This window comes from Hemiscyllium ocellatum (assembly GCF_020745735.1).
Source record: "Hemiscyllium ocellatum isolate sHemOce1 chromosome 38 unlocalized genomic scaffold, sHemOce1.pat.X.cur. SUPER_38_unloc_5, whole genome shotgun sequence".
Classification (NCBI taxonomy): Eukaryota; Metazoa; Chordata; class Chondrichthyes; order Orectolobiformes; family Hemiscylliidae; genus Hemiscyllium; species Hemiscyllium ocellatum.
Window position 1 is genome coordinate 250,439 of NW_026867523.1, and position 24,144 is coordinate 274,582.

The 24,144-nt window shown below is 55.0% G+C and overlaps 1 protein-coding gene across 1 annotated transcript in view; it reads left to right on the plus strand.

Annotated features, from left to right (window-relative positions):
• The first annotated feature begins 659 nt into the window (after nt 1-659).
• hpn (hepsin) overlaps nt 660-24,144 on the plus strand; it is a 33,532-nt gene continuing 10,047 nt past the window's right edge. The window contains exons 1-5 of the mRNA XM_060822227.1: nt 660-761; nt 908-1,018; nt 15,185-15,307; nt 18,676-18,714; nt 19,103-19,229. Coding sequence (XP_060678210.1) covers nt 1,003-1,018; nt 15,185-15,307; nt 18,676-18,714; nt 19,103-19,229 — 305 coding nt within the window. The 5' untranslated portion in view covers nt 660-761; nt 908-1,002. The remainder of the gene's footprint in view (nt 762-907; nt 1,019-15,184; nt 15,308-18,675; nt 18,715-19,102; nt 19,230-24,144) is intronic.

Here is a 24,144-nt window from a genome sequence, read left to right on the forward strand (position 1 = left end):
TGTCCTACGATCCTGCCCCACTAGAGGGACCTCGATTATCCAAATGACACGACGGGGAGTATTTTGTCCGGATAATCCGAAATTCGGATAATCGAGGTTCCTCTGTACCTGATGAAGGAGCAGCGTTCCGAAAGCTAGTGCTTCCAAATTACCCTGTGGGACTGTAACCTGGTGTGGTGTGGGATTGGCAGCTTATCCCCATCTTCCCGAGTTGGGGGGTAAATAAACCCAGCTCCACTCCTGAATTTTCAACTTCCTGAACCCCGGTGCAACACTGGCATCTCCAAATCATTCCTGAATGGGTCAGCGATTACAAACCCTACACGCTGTGACTCACCAATAACTCCCTCCCTTCCTCAAAATTAAAAATAACATTAATTCCTGCTTCACTTGCACTGGTTAATGAGGAACTTCCCTGTTACAATCAGAGCAGCCACACAGGTGGAAGGGATCTGTGTGGCTTTAAATGGATGGCCTCCTGGCTGCTTTTGACCTGGGGGAGGGAGGGTGTGTTTGACTGGCTGGTGACTCGCTCCCTCCCACCTCTGATCATTTGCCTTAGTTAAGGTGAGTTCATGCTGAGCTTTGGGGGGGGGAGAGAAAAGGAGCAGTGAGAGAGGGTGGGGGGGAGGTGATTGTAAAGTTGAACTGCAGAGAGAGAGAGGTGTCAGTTTTACTGAAATCTGTAGGAGCGCAGAAACATTTTTTTTGAAGTTTTGAAAAAGTTTGGGATTTAGCTGGATCTGAGTCACTGATAGAAGGTGAGTTTCTCTTTGTTAACCTTCTGCGTTTTCCTTTCATCAAAGAGTTTGTAAGCTGCTTAACTAAGGTGTGGGAGATGTTAAAATTGGTTGTAAAAGCTGGATGGATGGTTTGCTTTTGAAACTCTCTCATTTCTCTGTTCCAGCTCACCTGTTTTTGAAGACAGACGGTCTGTTGATCTGGGAGCTGGGAATATCCGCCATTGCTAGCTCCCTGCTTTGTTCAACGGTTTTCAAAATAATGACCGAGCTGGAGGGTACGTGTGTCTTTTGTTTGCTGTTGAGAAAGTTTTAGGAATTGAGAAGTAAATAAAGACCATGTTGTGGGATTTTCATGGATACGTTGGGGCTGTTTTCCCTGGAGCGTCGGAGGCTGAGGGGTGACCTTATAGAGGTTTTATAAAATCACGAGGGGCATGGAGAGGGTAAATAGACAAGGTCCTTTCCCCCTGGGGTGGGGGAGTCCAGAACTAGAGGGGCATAGGTTTAGGGTGAGAGGGGGAAAGGGACCTAAGGGGCAACTTTTTCCCCCCAGAGGGTGGTATGTGTATGGAATGAGCTGCCAGAGGAAGTGGTGGGGGTGGTACAATGACAGCATTTAAGAGGCATCTGGACTGGGACATGGGTAGGGAGGGATAGGGGCCAAATGCTGGCAAATGGAGACTCGATTAATTTAGGGTTGGCATGGACGGGTTGGGCTGAAGGGTCTGTTTCTGTGCTGTATGTCTCTACCATGTGTCCTCTGAAATCCATCCCATGTATTTCACCCTCAATAGGGCACTAGTGTGTGTGTGTGTGTCTGTGTCTGTGTCTCTCCTGTCATTTCTCTGACTGGAGTTTAGAAAGTACGGTGTTCTGGGTCCAATGTTGTGGAGCTTTTGAGAAGCCTGATCTGACCCCATCCACTCTCGCCCAGCGGGGTGAGGTTGGATGTGATACCTGTTATCTTATCCTGGATGTTTCTTTAATTATTTCTTCCTGCTCGCTCACCTCTGACCCTTGGTATACCATTTCCTCCAACAGGCCTTTTGCCTTTTACTGTGAACCGAGATGCAAAGTTATCCCAGCGGCAACTCTGTCGGATTTCCACACTCTTTTCCCCAGGTGTTTCAGTCTCCCATTGATCCGCATTCAGGTCGAGCTACTCTCCTTTTTTTTTCTCTCTCTTCCTTAAGAACTATATGGGCTGAACGGCCTGTTCTGTGCTGTACTCTTCTATGTTCTAACTAGGAGTAGCCCACTGAGCCTGTTCCACCATTCAGCGAAATCAGGGCTGATCGTTCTGTGGACTCCCCTCCAGTCACCTGCCCGCTCACCCTAACCCTTAATCCTTTCACTGTTCAAAAATCTACCAATCAACTTTCAACGAGGAAGCTTTGACTGGGTGGGGATCCCACATATTGCCAACCCTCTTGGAGCTGAGGTTCCTCCTCAGTTCTGACTGAAATCTGCTTCCCCCCCTCTTCCCCAATCCCCCCCACCCCCCCAGTATGTTGAGGGTGTGCCCCCTCGTTCCAGTTCCCCACCCCTAGCCAGTGGAACCCTTTTTCCCCCACCCCCCCAGCTTCTATCACATTGACTCCCTCCATCAGTTTCTACCTTTCTGTTAGCTCCCCTCCCCTCATTCTGAGGTGACTCCGTCTCTCTGAGCCCCTCGACTCTGCGGAGTGAGCCCCCTCTGCACCCCCTCCCTCCAGGGCCCAGTCACAAGTCAGGAGCCCGAAACCGCACGTGGCCCTCCAGGAGTGGTCTTGTCCAGCCCAGCCTCCGCTCCCTGGTTATAACCTCCATCCCTCTGGCACGGGAGGACGGGGTTCCAGGCGCTGTCTTCACGATCTGCTGCGCCAACGTTTCTTGGGGATTACTCCTCCTTTTGTGGGATGGGGCACAGCTGGTGAGGATGGTGTTGGCTGCTTGACTCAAGTAACCCTCTCTCGGTGGGTCTGGAGTCACGTATGGACATCCCCGGGACGTTTGCGAACTCGATGGGTTTTTAACAACAATCGATGAGGGACCAGATTGGGTTGGGATATCTGGCTAGCATGGACAGGTTGGACTGAAGGGTCTGTTTCTGTGCTGTCCCCTATGAGCGTGCCAACTCTCTCTGAGCCGGGTTTCCAGTTGAGACTTTATGAAGTGGATGTTAAGTACCGTGAGGTGCCGTGGTGGGATTGGATTCTGCGTTTTTTTTGGTCCCCCCCTCCCCTCCCTCTTAAGTCATCTCTCTGGACGTCAGGTCAGACACTTGGGAGTTCTCCAGTCTCCCCTCGCTGAGTTTTCCGACTTTCCCTGGAATCTGAGGGGTCACGGAGTCATCGGACAGAAGTCGCGGAGCACCAGGTTATAGTCCAACAGGTTTATTTGAAATCACAAGCTTTCGAAGCGCTGCCCCTTGGCCGGGTGAGGTGGGAGGGAAGGGCACTGAGAGGGTTGATGGGCAGAGAGATCACCAGAGACTGCACTCCCACCACGTGGATCACCTTTTGATTACTCGGCCAATAAACGTCACCTGCTGAAGGGGCAGTGCTCCGAAAGCTTGTGATTTCAAATAAACCTGTTTGACGATAACCTGGTGCTGTGTAACCTCTGACCCTGTCCACCCAAGTCCCACACCATCTCACTCCTGTGCACGGACATGTTAAACTTCACGCTGACCAATCAGAGGGCTGTTGCCAGGCAGACAGCACCAATTTCAGTCAGTCATACAGTCACAGAGCTGTAACAGCACAGAAACAGACCCTTCAGCTCAACCCGTCCATGCTGACCCAGATATCCCAACCCAATCTAGTCCCACCTGCCAGCACCCGGCCCATATCCCCCCAAACCCTTCCTATTCATGTCCACATTCAGATGCCTCTTAAATGTTGTCATTGTACCAGCCCCCACCACTTCCTCTGGCAGCTCATCCCATACACGTACCACCCTCTGGGGGAAACGTTGCCCCTTAGGTCTCTTTTATATCTTTCCCCTCTCACCCTGAACCTATGCCCCTCTAGTTCTGGACTCCCCCACCCCAGGGGGATAAGGCCTTGTCTATTTACCCTCTCCATGCCCATCATGATTTTATAAACCTCTGTAAGGCCACCCCTCAGCCTCCGACGCTCCAGGGAAAACAGCCCCAGCCTGTTCAGCCTCTCCCTGTAGCTCAGATCCTCCAACCCTGGGAACATCCTTGTCAATCTTTTGGGAACCCATTGAAGACCTGAGAGGTTTATACTCCATTTGTCAGAGTTATAACTCCTCAGCTGTTACAATTAATGCGTAGGGCTCTGCAAAGTTGGACTGTCTGTTAATATAATGGGGCTGTTATTCCCGATCTCTGTCCAACAATCGCCCATCAGCATTCCATCCCATTGCAACATTTCCAATGCCCAGCACCAAGGCAGCGCCGCACTGTCGGGGGGTCGGTGCTGAGGGAGCGCCGCACTGTCGGGGGGTCGGTGCTGAGGGAGCGCCGCACTGTCGGGGGGTCGGTGCTGAGGGAGCGCCGCACTGTCGGGGGGTCGGTGCTGAGGGAGCGCCGCACTGTCGGGGGGTCGGTGCTGAGGGAGCGCCGCACTGTCGGGGGGTCGGTGCTGAGGGAGCGCCGCACTGTCGGGGGGTCAGTGCTGAGGGAGTGGGCACTGTCGAGGGTCAGTTTCACAGTCACCATCCCGAGATGACCTTCCAATTCCACATTGATTCATCGAATTGGAATCCCACCGGCCAGGGAGGTGTGGGACTCAAACCGTACCCCAGGGAATCGGAGTCCTGAAGAAGAGGTGGACTAGGGGTTCAGGGACAGAATCCCTTTGGAGTCTGTGTCACATACAGACAGGGGGGCGGTGACGAAGGGGTCTCACACCCTCCCCTTCACTGCTCAGCCCTTTGAGTGTAGGAGTTGGGAACGTCATGTTGGGGTTGTACAGGACATTGGGGAGGTCCCTTCTGGAATACTGTGTCCAGTTCCGGTCACCCTGTTATAGGAAGGATATTATTAAACTGGGGAGGGTTCCGGAGAGATTTCCCGGGATGTTGATGGGAATGGGAGGGTGGGAGTTATAACGAAAGGCTGGAGAGGCTGGAAGTTTTTCCCTGGATTGTCGGATGCTGAGGGGTGACCTTATAGAGGTTTATAAAATCATGAGGGGCATGGAGAGGGTAAATAGACAAGGTCTCTGTAAACCCACCTTTCCCATGGCCAATCCACCCTAACCTGCACATCCCTGGGCATTATGGGACAATTTCCCATGGCCAACCCACCCTAACCTGCACATCCCTGGGCACGATGGGAGAATTCCCCATGGCCAATCCACCCTAACCTGCACATCCCTGGGCACTATGGGACAATTTCCCACGGCCAACCCACCCTAACCTGCACATCCCTGGGCACTATGGGACAATTTCCCATGGCCAACCCACCCTAACCTGCACATCCCTGGGCACTATGGGACAATTCCCCATGGCCAATCCACCCTAACCTGCACATCCCTGGACACTATGGGACAATTTCCCATGGCCAATCCACCCTAACCTGCACATCCCTGGGCACTATGGGACAATTTCCCATGGCCAACCGACCCTAACCTGCACATCCCTGGGCACTCTGCGACAATTTCCCATGGCCAATCCACCCTAACCTGCACATCCCTGTGTACTATGGGACAATTTCCCATGGCCAATCCACCCTAACCTGCACATCCCTGGGCACTATGGGACAATTTCCCATGGCCAATTCCCCCTAATCTGCACATCCCTGGGCACTATGGGACAATTTCCCATGGCCAATCCACCCTAATCTGCACATCCCTGGGCACTATGGGACAATTTCCCATGGCCAATCCACCCTAACCTGCACATCCCTGGGCACTATGGGACAATTTCCCATGGCCAATTCCCCCTAATCTGCACATCCCTGGGCACTATGGGACAATTTCCCATGGCCAATCCACCCTAACCTGCACATCCCTGGACTGTGGGAGGAAACCGGAGCACTGGGAGGAAACTCACACAGACACGGGGAGAATGTGCAAACTCCACCCAGACAGTCCCCTGAGGGTTGTTTCTGCACTGGAATGCTCTTTGTTCTTCAGTGCCGGTTTAGATCGAGGATCTGGCTCAGCACCGGCTTGAAGGGCTGAACGGCCTGTTAGTGCAGTGTCATGTTCCTTGATCTTTGAGGGTGGGATTGAACCCGGGTCCCTGGCCCCGTGATGCAGCAGTGCTAACCACTGAGCCAGCGTGGCAGGAGTGGGCAGACCTTTCCCTGAGGCCTGAGGGTCTCCTGAACTGGTGCTAGGTGCTAGGGCAATGCAACTTGGCCACGGATTGTCTGTGTGTCTGTGTCCTAGTGTGAGAGAGTGTGTGTTTCCTGACCAGGAGGCAAGGTGGTGTATTGAGATACTGGTGTCTCTCTCTCTCTCTCTCTCTCTCGCTCACACAAGTTGCTTTGTTCGAGATAGGAATCAGAGCTGTTTTGTAATTAAAACTGTCCTCCTTTCACTGTCGCTGGGATCTCACTGACAGTCCAGGAGGGAGCAATGCAGGGTGCAATAGCACAGGGCTCTACTGACTGACTGACTTTATCTAGCGCCTACAGTCAGGAAACCTCCCGAAGGTGCTTCACTGCCTTTATAAACAGGCAGCATCTGAACCAGAGTCCGATCTGGGGGAGGCAGGGGTGGGTTTGTGGGGTCGATATCGAGCACAGGTGACGGACAATGCAATCCAAGCGTTTGCACGGATGCACATAAAGACCCCAGAACCCTCCCCCCAACCCTGGGCTGCTGAAGGCACTGCCCCCAGTGACTGAGAGACGGGCATCGGGTAAACTCAAGGGTCCGGAGTTGGAGGGGGTTACAGAGATAGGGAGGGGGTGTAGGGGCTGGAGGGGGTTACAGAGATAGGGAGGGGGTGTAGGGGGTGACAGATAGGGAGGGGGTGTAGGGGCTGGAGGGGGGGGTTACAGAGATAGGGAGGGGGTGTAGGGGCTGGAGGGGGGGGTTACAGAGATAGGGAGGGGGGTGTAGGGGCTGGAGGGGGGTTACCGAGATGGATAGGGAGGGGGTGTAGGGGCTTGAGGGGGTGGTTTTAATCCAGCCCCACTGTGGGGGTCGGGAGTCGGACAGACAGAGTGAGGGGAGTGGGGTACCCTGAGCTGACAGTGCCCTGTGAGTCGGGAGGGATGACTGTCCCATTCCCTGAGAAACGCAGTGATGTCAATGGCCTTACGCGGTCAGGAATGTAAACTGGTCAAAGGTCACTCCGGCCGATGGGTAGCGATGTCTGTCAGTCAGTCTGCTATCTGGGTCACATGACCGTGCAGTGTCCTCTCTCGGAACAGGGAACACGGGAAGGGGAGTGACCCACACAGGGACACATCCTTTAGATTAGATTTCCTACAGTATGGAAACAGGCCCTTCGGCCCAACAAGTCCACACTGACCCTTCAAAGAGTAACCCACCCAGTCCCAATTCCCTCTGACTAATGCACCTAATACTATGGGACAATTTCCCACGGCCAACCCACCCTAACCTGCACATCCCTGGGCACTATGGGACAATTTCCCATGGCCAATCCACCCTAACCTGCACATCCCTGGGCACTATGGGACAATTTCCCACGGCCAACCCACCCTAACCTGCACATCCCTGGGCACTATGGGACAATTTCCCATGGCCAACCCACCCAAACCTGCACATCCCTGGGCACTATGGGACAATTTCCCATGGCCAACCCACCCAAACCTGCACATCCCTGGGCACTATGGGACAATTTCCCCATGGCCAACCCACCCTAACCTGCACATCCCTGGGCACTATGGGACAATTTCCCATGGCCAATCCACCCTAACCTGCACATCCCTGGGCACTATGGGATAATTTCCCATGGCCAATCCACCCTAACCTGCACATCCCTGGGCGCTATGGGACAATTTCCCATGACAAATCCACCCTGACCTGCACATCTTTGGACTGTGGGAGGAAACCGGAGCACCCGGAGGAAACCCACGCAGACACGGGGAGAACGTGCAAACCCCACACACAGTCGCCCGAGGGTGGGATCGAACCCGCGTCGCTGGCGCTGGAAGGCAGCTGTGCTGACCACTGAACCGCCGTGTCACCCATCCTGACTCCCACCCCCATCCCTGTTGATTAATCGATTGATTGGCTGTTGCCGCACTGGGATACGGTGCGTTACGTGGTATAAAGGTGGATCGTGTCCGACAGTGCATCAGGTAACAGTTTGTAGAATACAGTGTTACAGACATGGAGAGGGTGCAGAGAGAATTAATGGTTCAGGGTCTGGGTCATCCGCCCTCACCCCCAAACTCCAGCCAAAACAAACCCATCACAGAAAAGAGATCTCAGTCACATTCCAGGAATTAATCCGTACAGACCTCTCTCGGATCACCTCCGGCTTATTCAGTGTCTCAGTAAGAGCTGCAAGTCTATGCAGGCTGTTTGAGATGTGGTCTCCCCTCTGCCCTCCATCGCTGAAACGTAACCTCTCCACCTGCTTCCCTCTCCCGTGAGCCTCCGCGGTTCCTCGCTGCCTCTGCATACGAACCTGTGTGAGACTCAAAACGCCCCCATCCCTCTGTCTCTCCGAATCCGGCGGTCATTCTCTGCTTTAACACAGTCTCGCAGCACGGAAATAGCAAGCTGACCAAGATATCCTAACCCAATCTAGTCCCATCAGCCAGCGTCCGGCCATTCTCCCTCCAAACCCTCCCTATTCATGTCCCAATCCAAATGCCTCTTAAATGCTGTCATTGTACCGGCCTCCGCCACTTCCTCTGGCAGCTCATCCCATACACGTACCACCCTCTATATGAAAAAATTGCCCCTTAGATCTCTTTTATATCTTTCCCCTCTCACCCTAAACCTATGCCCCTCTAGTTCTGGACTCCCCCACCCCAGGGGGAAAAGACCTTGCCTATTTACCCTCTCCATGCCCCTCATGATTTTATAAACCTCTATAAGGTCACCCCTCAGCCTCCGACACTCCAGGGAAAACAGCCCCAGCCTGTTCAGCCTCTCCCTGTAGCTCAGATCCTCCAACCCTGGGAACATCCTTGTCAATCTTTTGGGAACCCATTGAAGACCTGAGAGGTTTATACTCCATTTGTCAGAGTTATAACTCCTCAGCTGTTACAATTAATGCGTAGGGCTCTGCAAAGTTGGACTGTCTGTTAATATAATGGGGCTGTTATTCCCGATCTCTGTCCAACAATCGCCCATCAGCATTCCATCCCATTGCAACATTTCCAATGCCCAGCACCAAGGCAGCGCCGCACTGTCGGGGGGTCGGTGCTGAGGGAGCGCCGCACTGTCGAGGGGTCGGTGCTGAGGGAGCGCCGCACTGTCGGGGGGTCGGTGCTGAGGGAGCGCCGCACTGTCGGGGGGTCGGTGCTGAGGGAGCGCCGCACTGTCGGGGGGTCAGTTTCACAGTCACCATCCTGAGATGACCTTCCAATTCCACATTGATTCATCGAATTGGAATCCCACCGGCCAGGGGTGTGTGGGACTCAAACCGTACCCCAGGGAATCGGAGTCCTGAAGAATAGGTGGACTAGGGGTTCAGGGACAGAATCCCTTTGGAGTCTGTGTCACATACAGACAGGGGGGTGACGAAGGGGTCTCACACCCTCCCCTTCATCGCTCAGCCCTTTGAGTGTAGGAGTTGGGAACGTCATGTTGGGGTTGTACAGGACATTGGGGAGGTCCCTTCTGGAATACTGTGTACAGTTCCGGTCTCCCTGTTACAGGAAGGATATTATTAACCTGGGGAGGGTTCCGGAGAGATTTCCCAGGATGTTGCCGGGAATGGGAGGGTGGGAGTTATAACGAGAGGCTGGGAGTTTTTTCCCTGGAATGTCGGATGCTGAGGGGTGACCTTATAGAGGTTTATAAAATCATGAGGGGCATGGATAGGGTAAATAGACAAGGTCTCTGTAAACCCACATTCCCCATGGCCGATCCACCCGAACCTGTACATCCCTGGACACTATGGGACAATTTCCCATGGCCAATCCACCCTAACCTGTACATCCCTGGACACTATGGGACAATTTCCCATGGCCGATCCACCCTAACCTGCACATCCCTGGGCACTATGGGACAATTTCCCATGGCCAATCCACCTTGACCTGCACATCCCTGGACACTATGGGACAATTTCCCATGGCCAATCCACCTTGACCTGCACATCCCTGGGCACTATGGGACAATTTCCCATGGCCAATCCACCCTAACCTGTACATCCCTGGGCACTATGGGACAATTTCCCATGGCCAATCCACCCTAATCTGTACATCCCTGGGCACTATGGGACAATTTCCCATGGCCAATCCACCCTAACCTGTACATCCCTGGGCACTATGGGACAATTTCCCATGGCCAATCCACCCTAACCTGTACATCCCTGGGCACTATGGGACAATTTCCCATGGCCAATCCACCCTAATCTGTACATCCCTGGACTGTGGGAGGAAACCGGAGCACCCGGAGGAAACTCACGCAGACACAGGGAGAATGTGCAAACTCCACCCAGACAGTCCCCTGAGGGTTGTTTCTGCACTGGAATGCTCTTTGTTCTTCAGTGCCGGTTTAGATCGAGGATCTGGCTCAGCACCGGCTTGAAGGGCTGAACGGCCTGTTAGTGCAGTGTCATGTTCCTTGATCTTTGAGGGTGGGATTGAACCCGGGTCCCTGGCCCCGTGATGCAGCAGTGCTAACCACTGAGCCAGCGTGGCAGGAGTGGGCAGACCTTTTCCCTGAGGCCTGAAGGTCTCCTGAACTGGTGCTAGGTGCTAGGTCAATGCAACTTGGCCACGGATTGTCTGTGTGTCTGTGTCCCAGTGTGAGAGAGTGTGTGTTTCCTGACCAGGAGGCAAGGTGGTGTATTGAGATACTGGTGTCTCTCTCTCTCTCTCTCTCTCTCTCTCGCTCACACAAGTTGCTTTGTTCGAGATAGGAATCAGAGCTGTTTTGTAATTAAAACTGTCCTCCTTTCACTGTCGCTGGGATCTCACTGACAGTCCAGGAGGGAGCAATGCAGGGTGCAACAGCACAGGGCTCTACTGACTGACTGACTTTATCTAGCGCCTACAGTCAGGAAACCTCCCGAAGGTGCTTCACTGCCTTTATAAACAGGCAGCATCTGAACCAGAGTCCAATCTGGGGGAGGCAGGGGTGGGTTTGTGGGGTCGATGTCGAGCACAGGTGACGGACAATGCAATCCAAGCGTTTGCACGGATGCACATAAAGACCGCAGAACCCCACCTCCCCAACCCTGGGCTGCTGAAGGCACTGCCCCCAGTGACTGAGAGACGGGCATCGGGTAAACTCAAGGGTCCGGAGTTGGAGGGAAGTTAGAGAGATGGGGAGGGGGTGTAGGGGCTGGATGGGGTTACAGAGATAGGGAGGGGGTGTAGGGGCTGGAGAGGGGGGTTACAGAGATGGGGAGGGGGGTTACAGAGATGGGGAGGGGGTGTAGGGGCTGGATGGGGTTACAGAGATAGGGAGGGGGTGTAGGGGCTGGAGGGGGTTACAGAGATAGGGAGGGGGTGTAGGGGCTGGAGGGGGGGGTTACAGAGATGGGGAGGGGGGGTTACAGAGATGGGGAGGGAGGGGGGGTGAACACTTTGAGGGGGTGGTTTTAATCCAGCCCCACTGTGGGGGTCGGGAGTCGGACAGACAGAGTGAGGGGAGTGGGGTACCCTGAGCTGACAGTGCCCTGTGAGTCGGGAGGGATGACTGTCCCATTCCCTGAGAAACGCAGTGATGTCAATGACCTTACGCGGTCAGGAATGTAAACTGGTCAAAGGTCACTCCGGCCGATGGGTAGCGATGTCTGTCAGTCAGTCTGCTATCTGGGTCACATGACCGTGCAGTGTCCTCTCTCGGAACAGGGAACACGGGAAGGGGAGTGACCCACACAGGGACACATCCTTTAGATTAGATTTCCTACAGTATGGAACCAGGCCCTTCGGCCCAACAAGTCCACACTGACCCTTCAAAGAGTAACCCACCCAGTCCCAATTCCCTCTGACTAATGCACCTAATACTATGGGACAATTTCCCACGGCCAACCCACCCTAACCTGCACATCCCTGGGCACTATGGGACAATTTCCCACGGCCAACCCACCCTAACCTGCACATCCCTGGGCACTATGGGACAATTTCCCATGGCCAACCCACCCTAACCTACACATCCCTGGGCACTATGGGACAATTTCCCATGGCCAGCCCACCCAAACCTGCACATCCCTGGGCACTATGGGACAATTTCCCATGGCCAATCCACCCAAACCTGCACATCCCTGGGCACTATGGGACAATTTCCCATGGCCAACCCACCCTAACCTGCACATCCCTGGACACTATGGGACAATTTCCCATGGCCAACCCACCCTAACCTGCACATCCCTGGACACTATGGGACAATTTCCCATGGCCAACCCACCCTAACCTACACATCCCTGGGCACTATGGGACAATTTCCCATGGCCAACCCACCCTAACCTGCACATCCCTGGGCACTATGGGACAATTCCCCATGACAAATCCACCCTGACCTGCACATCTTTGGACTGTGGGAGGAAACCCACACAGACACGGGGAGAATGTGTAAACCCCACACAGACAGTCGTCCGAGGGTGGGATCGAACCGGGGTCTCTGGCGCTGGGAGGCAGCTGTGCTAACCACTGAACCGCTGTGTCACCCATCCTGACTCCCACCCCCATCCCTGTTGATTAATCGATTGACTGGCTGTTGCCGCACTGGGATACGGTGCGTTACGTGGTATAAAGGTGGATCGTGCCCGACAGAGTGCGTCAGGTAACAGTTTGCAGAATACAGTGTTACAGACATGGAGAGGGTGGACAGGGGAGAGAGAGAGAGAGGTGGGAATTAATGGTTCAGGGTCTGGGTCATCCGCCCTCACCCCCAAACTCCAGCCAAAACAAACCCATCACAGAAAAGAGATCTCAGTCACATTCCAGGAATTAATCCGTACAGACCTCTCTCGGATCACCTCCGGCTTATTCACAGTGTCTCAGTAAGAGCTGCAAGTCTATGCAGGCTGTTTGAGATGTGGTCTCCCCTCTGCCCTCCATCGCTGAAACGTAACCTCTCCACCTGCTTCCCTCTCCCGTGAGCCTCCGCGGTTCCTCGCTGCCTCTGCATACGAACCTGTGTGAGACTCAAAACGCCCCCATCCCTCTGTCTCTCCGAATCCGGCGGTCATTCTCTGCTTTAACACAGTCGCGCAGCACGGAAATAGCATGCAGATATCCTAACCTAATCCAGTCCCACCTGCCAGCACCCGGCCCATATCCCTCTAACCCCTTCCTATTCATGTCCCCATCCAGATGCCTCTTAAATGCTGTCATTGTACCGGCCTCCACCACTTCCTCTGGCAGCTCATCCCATACACGTACCATCCTCTGTGAAAAAGTTGCCCCTTAGGTCCCTTTTATATCTTTCCCCTCTCACCCTAAACCTATGCCCCTCTAGTTCTGGACTCCCCCACCCCAGGGGGAAAAGACTTTGTCTATTTACCCTCTCCATGCCCCTCATGATTTTATAAACCTCTATAAGGTCACCCCTCAGCCTCCGACGCTCCAGGGAAAACAGCCCCAGCCTGTTCAGCCTCTCCCTGTAGCTCAGACCCTCCAACCCTGGGAACATCCTTGTAAATCTTTTCTGAACCCTTTCAAGTTTCACAACATCTTTCCGATAGGAAGGAGACCAGAATTGCACACAATATTCCAACAGTGGCCTCACCAATGTCCTGTACAGCCGCAACATGACCCTCCCAACTCCTGTACTCAATACTCTGACCAATAAAGGAAAGCATACCAAACACTGCCTTCACTATCCTATCTACCTGCGACTCCACTTTCAAGGAGCTATGAACCTGCTCTCCAAGGTCTCTTTGTTCAGCAACACTCCCTAGGACCTTACCATTAAGTGGATAAGTCCTGCTAAGATTTGCTTTCCCAAAATGCAGCACCTCGCATTTATCTGAATTAAACTCCATCTGCCACTTCTCAGCCCATTGGCCCATCTGGTCCAGATCCTGCTGTAATCTGAGGTAACCCTCTTCGCTGTCCACTACACCTCCAATTTTGGTGTCATCTGCAAACTTACTAACTGTACCTCTTATGCTCGCATTCAAATCATTTATGTAAATGACAAAAAGTAGAGGGCCCAGCAGCGATCCTTGTGGCACTCCACTGGTCACAGGCCTCCAGTCTGAAAAACAATCTCCAATTTAATATAACCTGCTCTCTTTATCCCTCCCCCATCCCCCCCCCATCCCCCACCCCCCTTGTTTAGGGAAGACATTTATTTCTTTTGGGTTTCTGTAATGTTTGTTTGTGTTGAGTATTTTCTGTATAACCTGCTCTCTCGTCAGTTCCACAATGTGCTGCTCCCGAAAACCCTCTCCAAAGCAAAAGTAGTGGAGGAAGTTATCGCAGCGTACAGCAGGGTCAGGATCAGTGAGAAATCTCCCAGCCTATCCAGCCTTTCGTTATAACTCCCACCCTCCCATTCCCGGCAACATCCCGGGAAATCTCTCCGGAACCCTCCCCAGGTTAATAATATCCTTCCTGTAACAGGGAGACCGGAACTGGACACAGTATTCCAGAAGGGACCTCCCCAATGTCCTGTACAACCCCAACATGACGTTCCCAACTCCTACACTCAAAGGGCTGAGCGATGAAGGGGAGGATGTGAGACCCCTTCGTCACCCCCACCCCGGTCTGTATGTGACAGACTCCAAAGGGATTCTGTCCCTGAACCCCTGGGTCCCTCTGTCACCCAGGGCACCACCATTAACTGTATAAGCCCCGGCCCGGTGTGTTTTCCCAGAATACAACCCCTCACATTTATTCAAATTAAACTCCATCTGCCCCTCCTCAACCCAAACTTCCCAAACTGGGATGGCGTGAAATTTCTGCTCTTGCAGAGATAGGGAGGGGGTGTAGGGGCTGGAGGGGGTTACAGAGATAGGGAGGGGGTGCAGGGGCTGGAGGGGGTTACAGAGATAGGGAGGGGGTGCAGGGGCTGGAGGAGGTTACAGAGATAGGGAGGGGGTGCAGGGGCTGGAGGGGGTTACAGAGATAGGGAGGGGGTGTAGGGGCTGAAGGGGTTTTCAGAGATTGGGAGGGGATGGAGGGGGTTAGAGATAGGGAGGGGATGGACTGGGTGACTGGTAAATGGGAATAGACTGTCGGAGTATTTGGAAAACTTTCCTGCAGAGGGCTGTCGGGGCTGAAGATTGAAGGCCGAGATTTTAAATCCAGGTGGGGGAGTTCAAGAGGTGAGGGCGATCAAATCAGACAGGATCTGAGTGGCTGCACGGACTGGATGGGCCGAATGGACTCCAATTGGCGCCAAGACTAACTCTGACCTGTCCTCCTCCTGCAGCTAGGCCGAAAGCCGGGCCTGGGAAGGCCTCAGGCCTCTGGTCCCCGCTTGGCAGGCTGGTAGCTGTTACCATGGCAATGGTCTTCCTCCTCGGAACAGCCGCTGTTACCGTGTGGGCCGTGGGTGAGTGACCAGGGCCTGGGATGGAGGGAGGGCGGGGTTACAGGGATAGGGAGGGGGTGTAGGGGCTGGAGGGGGTGTAGGGGCTAGAGGGGGTGACAGAGATAGGGAGGGGGTGTAGGGGCTGGAGGGGGTGACAGGGATAGGGAGGGGGTGTAGGGGCTGGAGGGGGTGACAGGGATAGGGAGGGGGTGTAGGGGCTGGAGGGGGTGACAGGGATAGGGAGGGGGTGTAGGGGCTGGAGGGGGTGACAGGGATAGGGAGGGGGTGTAGGGGCTGGAGGGGTGACAGGGATAGGGAGGGGGTGGAGGGGCTGGAGGGGGTGACAGGGATAGGGAGGGGGTGGAGGGGCTGGAGGGGGTGACAGGGATAGGGAGGGGGTGGAGGGGCTGGAGGGGGTGACAGAGACCGATAGGGAGGGGTGGAGGGGCTGGAGGGGGTGACAGAGACCGATAGGGAGGGGTGGAGGGGCTGGAGGGGGTGACAGAGACCGATAGGGAGGGGCTGGAGGGGTCACAGAGACAGATAGGGAGGGGGTGTAGGGGGTTACAGAGATAGGGAGGGGGTGTAGGGAGTTAGTGATAGGGAGGGGTGTAGGGGCTGGAGGGGGTGACAGATATAGATAGGGAGGGGGTGTAGGGGCTGGAGGGGGTTACAGAGATAGGGAGGGGGTGTAGGGGGTTACAGGGATAGGGAGGGGGTGGAGGGGCTGGAGGGGGTTACAGGGATAGGGAGGGGGTGGAGGGGCTGGAGGGGGTTACAGGGATAGGGAGGGGGTGGAGGGGCTGGAGGGGGTGACAGAGACCGATAGGGAGGGGTGGAGGGGCTGGAGGGGGTGACAGAGACCGATAGGGAGGGGTGGAGGGGCTGGAGGGGGTCACAGAGACAGATAGGGAGGGGCTGGAGGGGTCACAGAGACAGATAGGGAGGGGTGTAGGGGGTTACAGAGATAGGGAGGGGGTGTAGGGAGTTAGTGATAGGGAGGGGGTGTAGGGGCTGGAGGGGGTGACAGATATAGATAGGGAGGGGCTGGAGGGGTTACAGAGATAGGGAGGGGTGTAGGGAGTTACAGAGATAGGGAGGGGGTGTAGGGGCTGGAGGGGGTGACAGATATAGATAGGGAGGGGGTGTAGGGGCTGGAGGGGGTGACAGATATAGATAGGGAGGGGGTGTAGGGGCTGGAGGGGGTGACAGATATAGATAGGGAGGGGGTGTAGGGGCTGGAGGGGGTTACAGAGATAGGGAGGGGGTGTAGGGGCTGGAGGGGGTCACAGAGACAGGGAGGGGGTGTAGGGGCTGGAGGGGGTCACAGAGACAGGGAGGGGGTGTAGGGGCTGGAGGGGGTGACAGATATAGATAGGGAGGGGGTGTAGGGGCTGGAGGGGGTTACAGAGATAGGGAGGGGGTGTAGGGGGTTACAGGGATAGGGAGGGGGTGGAGGGGGTTACAGGGATAGGGAGGGGGTGGAGGGGCTGGAGGGGGTGACAGAGACCGATAGGGAGGGGTGTAGGGGCTGGAGGGGGTCACAGAGACAGATAGGGAGGGGCTGGAGGGGGTTACAGAGATAGGGAGGGGGTGTAGGGAGTTACAGAGATAGGGAGGGGGTGTAGGGGCTGGAGGGGGTGACAGATATAGATAGGGAGGGGGTGTAGGGGCTGGAGGGGGTGACAGATATAGATAGGGAGGGGGTGTAGGGGCTGGAGGGGGTGACAGATATAGATAGGGAGGGGGTGTAGGGGCTGGAGGGGGTTACAGAGATAGGGAGGGGGTGTAGGGGCTGGAGGGGGTCACAGAGACAGGGAGGGGGTGTAGGGGCTGGAGGGGGTCACAGAGACAGGGAGGGGGTGTAGGGGCTGGAGGGGTGACAGATATAGATAGGGAGGGGGTGTAGGGGCTGGAGGGGGTGACAGATATAGATAGGGAGGGGGTGTAGGGGCTGGAGGGGGTGACAGATATAGATAGGGAGGGGTGTAGGGGCTGGAGGGGGTGACAGATATAGATAGGGAGGGGGTGTGGGGGCGGGAGGGGGTGACAGATATAGATAGGGAGGGGGTGTAGGGGCTGGAGGGGGTGACAGATATAGATAGGGAGGGGGTGTAGGGGCTGGAGGGGTGACAGATATAGATAGGGAGGGGGTGTAGGGGCTGGAGGGGTCACAGAGACAGGGAGGGGGTGTAGGGCTGGAGGGGGTCACAGAGACAGGGAGGGGGTGGAGGGGCTGGAGGGGGTGACAGAGACCGATAGGGAGGGGTGTCGGGGCTGGAGGGGGTCACAGAGACAGATAGGGAGGGGCTGGAGGGGTCACAGAGACAGGGAGGGGGTGGAGGGGCTGGAGGGGGTGACAGAGACCGATAGGGAGGGGTGTAGGGGCTGGAGGGGGTCACAGAGACAGATAGGGAGGGGCTGGAGGGGGTTACAGAGATAGGGAGGGGGTGTAGGGAGTTACAGAGATAGGGAGGGGGTGTAGGGGCTGGAGGGGGTGACAGATATAGATAGGGAGGGGGTGTAGGGCTGGAGGGGGTTACAGAGACAGGGAGGGGGTGTAGGGGCTGGAGGGGGTCACAGAGACAGGGAGGGGGTGTAGGGGCTGGAGGGGGTCACAGAGACAGGGAGGGGGTGTAGGGGCTGGAGGGGGTCACAGAGACAGGGAGGGGGTGTAGGGGCTGGAGGGGGTTACAGAGACAGGGAGGGGGTGTAGGGGCTGGAGGGGGTCACAGAGACAGGGAGGGGGTGTAGGGGCTGGAGGGGGTCACAGAGACAGGGAGGGGGTGTAGGGGTTTACAGAGACAGGGAGGGGGTGTAGGGGTTTACAGAGACAGGGAGGGGGTGTAGGGGCTGGAGGGGTTTACAGAGACAGGGAGGGGGTGTAGGGGCTGGAGGGGGTTACTGAGACAGGGAGGGTGTTTAGGGGCTGAAGGGGGTTACAGGGATAAGGAGGGGGTGTGGGGGGGTTGGTGAGATGGGAGGGGTTAGCGAGATAGGGAGGAGGTGTAGGGGTGTTAGAGACATAGGGAGGATGTGTGTGGGAGGGTTAGAGAGTTAGGGAGGGGCTGTAAGGGGGGGGTTAGAGACATGGGGGGGTTTAGAGAGATGGGGTGTTAGAGAGACAGGGAGGGGGTATAGTGGGGGTTAGAGAAATAGGGTGCGGGTGTAGGGGGGTTAGAGAAATAGGGAGGGGGTGTGGGGGGGTTAGAGAGATGGGAGGGTTAGAGAGATAGGGGGATGGGATGGACTGGGTGACTGGTGAACGGGAATGGACTGTAAATTTGGGCATGGGGAGGAGCAGTGAGAGGAGTTGGGGATGAGCAGATATGTTTGGATTGGGGAGTTGGTACTGACATGGAATAATGTCCAGTCTTGATCTGTTTCAGTGACTTATGTGAAGAAAGCAGAATTCGACCTTTACAATGGTAAGCTCAAGAGATCGAGGCTGGATCACCTCCGTTAGACCCACACTCGGAGCACCGTGCACAGTTCCAGTCTCCGTATCCCTCCGTTAGACCCACACTCGGAGCACCGTGCACAGTTCCAGTCTCCGTATCCCTCAGTCAGACCCACACTCGGAGCACCGTGCACAGTTCCAGTCTCCGTATCCCTCAGTTAGATCCTGCTGAAGTGTTCTCGGTGAATTGTTGATATGAATGGTGTGGGGGATTTGGAGAAACCCAGGAGGGAGGGTGTGATGGGGAGGAGAGGGGAGGCTGCTAACAGTGGGGAGGGGGCTGAAGGCTGGTGTTGTGCAGCATTTGGCGAAGTGGCTCATTCCTGTGTCTCACAGTCTCTCGTTTTGGCTTTAAGTTCAGGTCAATGCAGACTCCCATTTGTCAGTGTATGACCCTGAGGCAGACGTGTGGAGGGTGGTATGTTCCTCGCAGGTCAATGACGATGTCGCACACCTCGCTTGTCAGCAGATGGGCTTCATCAGGTGAGTCTGATCACTGAGGATTGGCAAACCATCCATCCCCACCCCCACATTCACCCCCAACAAATGCCACCCATTACCCCCCTCCAGCCCCTACACCCCCCTCCCTATCTCTGTAACCCTCAGCTTGCTCCTTTTAAAGACTGACCTGTCACCTCTCCCTGATATCTCTGTCCACGGCCTGGTGTTAGGTTTTGAGATAATTTGCTGTTGTCCATTTGCATCGTTAAGAATCGCAGTTTCCAATGTCAGACCAGAGTTCCCCTTGCTGTTCAAGTCCTGGGAACATCCTGGGGGTCACCACTGACCAGAAACTCACCAGGACCCACCACCTCAACCCAGCGGCTCCAAGAGCAGGTCAGAGGCTGGGAATCCTGCAGCGAGTGACTCCCCTCCTGACTCCCCCCAAAGCCTGTCCCCTCCATCGACAAGGCCCAAGGCAGGAGGGGGGAGGGAATACTCCCCACTTGCCCCTGGGTGGGGGCAGCTCCAACAACACTCGAGAAGCTCCACACCATCCAGGGACACAGCGGCCCCCGGCCCCACACCCACAAACATCCCCTCACTCACACCCCCCACCCCCCCTCAGTAACAGCAGTGTGTACCATTCCCTCCCCCCCACCCCCTCCTCAGTAACAGCAGTGTGTTCCATCCCCTCCATCCCCCCCACCCCCCTCAGTAACAGCAGTGTGTACCATCCCCTCCCCCACCCCCTCAGTAACAGCAGTGTGTACCATCCCCTCCCTCCCCCCACCCCTCCCTCAGTAACAGCAGTGTGTACCATCCCCTCCCTCCCCCCCTCAGTAACAGCAGTGTGTACCATCCCCTCCCTCCCCCCCCCCCCCCCCCTCAGTAACAGCAGTGTTGTACCAGCTACAAGATGCTCTGCAGAAACTCACCAAAGACCCTCAGGCAGCACCTTCCAAACCCACGGCCCCTTCCATCTGGAAGGACAAGGGGCAGCAGGTACATGGGAACCCCACCCCCTGCAAGTTCCCCTCCGAGCCCCTCCCCATCCCGACCTGGAAATCTATCGGCCGTTCCTTCAGTGAGGCTGGGTCAATACCCCCACAGTCCCCAGACACACCTGTCCCCTCGGTCACCGCTGCACACCTCAGACTGACCTTCCTGGGAGTTGACCGACACCAGCCACAGGTCCGGTCTGTTCCCAGCCAAGCACCCTGTGGACTGATGGCCAGAGATATTCACTGACATCTTCAACCACTCCCTCCTCCAAACCAGAGTCCCCACCTACTTCACAAAGACCAGCGTAGGGTTATCGAGATATACAGCACAGAAACAGACCCTTCGGTCCACCCCATCCATGCTGACCCAGATATCCCAACTCAATCTAGTCCCACCTGCCAGCACCCGGCCCATATCCCTCTAACCCCTCCCTATCCATGTCCCCATCCAGATGCCTCTTAAATGTTGCAATTGTACCAGCCCCCACCACTTCCTCTGGCAGCTCATTCCATACACGTACCACCCTCTGGGGGAAAACGTTGCCCCTTAGGTCCCTTTTATATCTTTCCCCTCTCACCCTAAACCTATGCCCCTCTAGTTCTGGACTCCCCCCACCCCAGGGGGAAAAGACCTTGTCTATTTACCCTCTCCATGTCCCCCTCATGATTTTATAAACCTCTATAAGGTCACCCCTCAGCCTCCGACGCTCCAGGGAAAACAGCCCCAGCCTGTTCAGCCTCTCCCTGTAGCTCAGACCCTCCAACCCTGGCAACATCCTTGTAAATCTTTTCTGAACCCTTTCAAGTTTCACAACATCTTTCCGATAGGAAGGAGACCAGAATTGCATGCAATATTCCGACAGTGGCCTAACCAATGTCCTGTACAGCCGCAACATGACCCTCCCAACTCCTGTACTCCATACTCTGACCAATAAAGGAAAGCATACCAAACACTGCCTTCACTATCCTATCTACCTGCGACTCCACTTTCAAGGAGCTATGAACCTGCACTCCAAGGTCTCTTTGTTCAGCAACACTCCCTAGGACCTTACCATTAAGTGGATAAGTCCTGTTAAGATTTGCTTTCCAAAAATGCAGCACCTCGCATTTATCTGAATTAAACTCCATCTGCCACTTCTCAGCCCATTGGCCCATCTGGTCCAGATCCTGCTGTAATCTGAAGTAACCCTCTTCGCTGTCCACTACACCTCCAATTTTGGTGTCATCTGCAAACTTACGAACTGTACCTCTTATGCTCACATCCAAATCATTTATGTAAATGACAAAGTAGAGGGGCCCAGCACCGATCCTTGTGGCACTCCACTGGTCACAGGCCTCCAGTCTGAAAAACAACCCTCCACCACCACCCTCTGTCTTCTACCTTTGAGCCAGTTCTGTATCCGAATTGGGATTGGGTGCTGGGAGGTTGGGCTAGATTAGGATGGGATATCTGATTGGCATGGATGAGTGGGCAGATGGGTCTGTTTCTGTGCTGTGCATCTCTGTGGCTAGTTCTCAACTTCCCAGTCCCTCAGAAAGCACATGTAATGTCCTTTAATGCCCACCACCCAGTGGCTCTGACCTCAATCCTGCAGTGCTTTGATGAGGGCTGGTCATGGACACATCAACTCCAGTCTCCCAGCCTCACTCACGCCCCTGCAGCTTGCCCACTGACATAGCATGCCCACAGTGGGCACCATATCCACAGGACATCTGGACAACAAGGTCACCTACATGAGACTCCTGCTCCTGGACTACACCTCCACCTTCAACACCATTTAGCCCCCCCTCCCTCCCTCAGGCTGATCCCAAAACTCTGACTCTCTGCTCTGTCCCCTACAGCTGGATCCTCATCTTCTTGACTCACATCCGCAATCCGTGAGGATAGGGAACTGCACCTCCTCCACTGGAGCGACGCTGCCCACCCTCTGAGGGTCTGTCCCCCAGCCCTCTACTGCACTCCCTGTACCCCCAGAACTCTGTCGCTAAATTCCAAACAAATGAGATCTCCACGCTCGGTGAGGTCCTGCTGTGGTGGTACCGGATATTGGACACTACCGGGTCAGAATCCCAAAGGGAGAGCAACCGCACGTGGTACACTGAGAACATAGAACAGTACAGCGCAGAACAGGCCCTTCGGCCCTCGATGTTGTGCTGACCTGGGAACTATTTCCACGTATGGAGTCAGATATTACGAGGGGGCATAGCTTTAAATTAAGGGGAGGTAGGTATAGGACAGATGTTAGGGGTAGATTCTTTACTCAGTGAGGCGTGAGTTCATGGAATGCCCTGCCAGTAGCAGTGGTGGACTCTCCCTCTTTATGGGCATTTAAACGGGCATTGGATAGGCATATGGAGGAAAGTGGGCTAGTGTAGGTTAGGTGGGCTTGGATCGGCGCAACATCGAGGGCCGAAGGGCCTGTACTGCGCTGTATTTTTCTATGTTCTATGTTCTATTCTCAGCCCATCCCCCTACACTCTCCCATCATCATCCATGTGCTTATCTCAGGATTGTTTAAATCTCCCTGATGAGGCGGGGTTAACTACCTTAGCAGGTAGGGTATTCCACGCATAAAGAACCTGCCTCTGACATCTGTCTTAAATCTATCACCCCTCAATTTGCAGCTACGTCCCCTCGTACACGCTGCCATCATCATCCTAGGAAAGAGACTCTCACTGCCTACCCGATCTAATCCTCTGATCATCTTGTACGTCTCTATCAAATCCCCCCCTTAGCCACCCTCTCTCCAATCAGAACAGACCCAAGTCCCTCAGCCTTTCCTCATAAAACCTTCCCTCCAGACCAGGCAACATCCTGGGAAATCTCCTCTGCAGCTTTTCCACATCCTCCCTGTAATGGGGTGACCAGAACTGGACACAATATTCCAAGTGTGGCCACACCAGCGTTTTGTACAGTTGCAGCATGATATTGTGGTTCCGGAACTCAATCCCTCTCCCAATGAAACCTAACACACCGTATGCCTCCTTAACAGCACTGTCCACCTGGGCGGCAACTTTCAGGGATTTATGTACATGAGACTCCAAGATCCCTCTGCACATCCACACCACCAAGAATCTTTCCATTGACCCAGTACTCTGCCTTCCTGTTATTCTTCCCAAAGTGCGTCACCTCACGTTTAGCTGCGTTGAACTCCATTTGCCACCTCTCAGCCCAACAACCTCGCTCTGTCAAACCTGAAGAACTGCTCGTTGGCTTCAGAAAGGGAGGAGGGAAGGAGAGCAGCCTCCTTGTCTACATCGACAGAGCGGTGGTGGAGAGGGCGGACAGTGTCACGTTTCTCAGAGTGACGATAACCAGAAATCTGTCCTGGTCTTCCCACATTGATGTGATGGTCAAGATGGCGCAATAAACGCCTCTATTCCCTCAGGCGGCTCAGGAAATTTGACCTGTCCTTAAGGACCCTCTGGGCAGAAGAGGCTACTGCAGCTGCTGGAATTCAGAGTCTAGATTAGAGTGGAGCTGGAAAAACACAGCAGGTCGGGCAGCATCCCGGGAAGCAGGAGAACTGAATGTTTCGGGCAAAAGCCCTTCATAAGGGCCCTGACCAACTTCCCCAGCCGCACCATTGAGAGGTGACTGTCCTGGGGGCGTCACGGCCTGGTACAGGGACAGTGAGAGACTGTAGAAGGTGGTGTGCACAGCCCAGATCATCCCAGGAGCCAACCTCCCAGCCACTGACTCCACTAACATGGCTCCCAGCTGCAGCAGGGCAGACAAACCCTCCTCAAAGGCCCATCGCAGGCTGGGGTTCACCTCCCACAGCATCTTCCGTCAGGTAAACGGGACAGAAGCCTGAACACGCACCAACTGGTTCAGGAACAGCAGCTTCCCCGCTGTTATTAAACTGACAAATAGAGCTCTCTAACTCCAAATGAGGCATATCTTGTTAATAATGATCTTGCCTTGTGCACGCTCTGTGTGGTGGGACCTG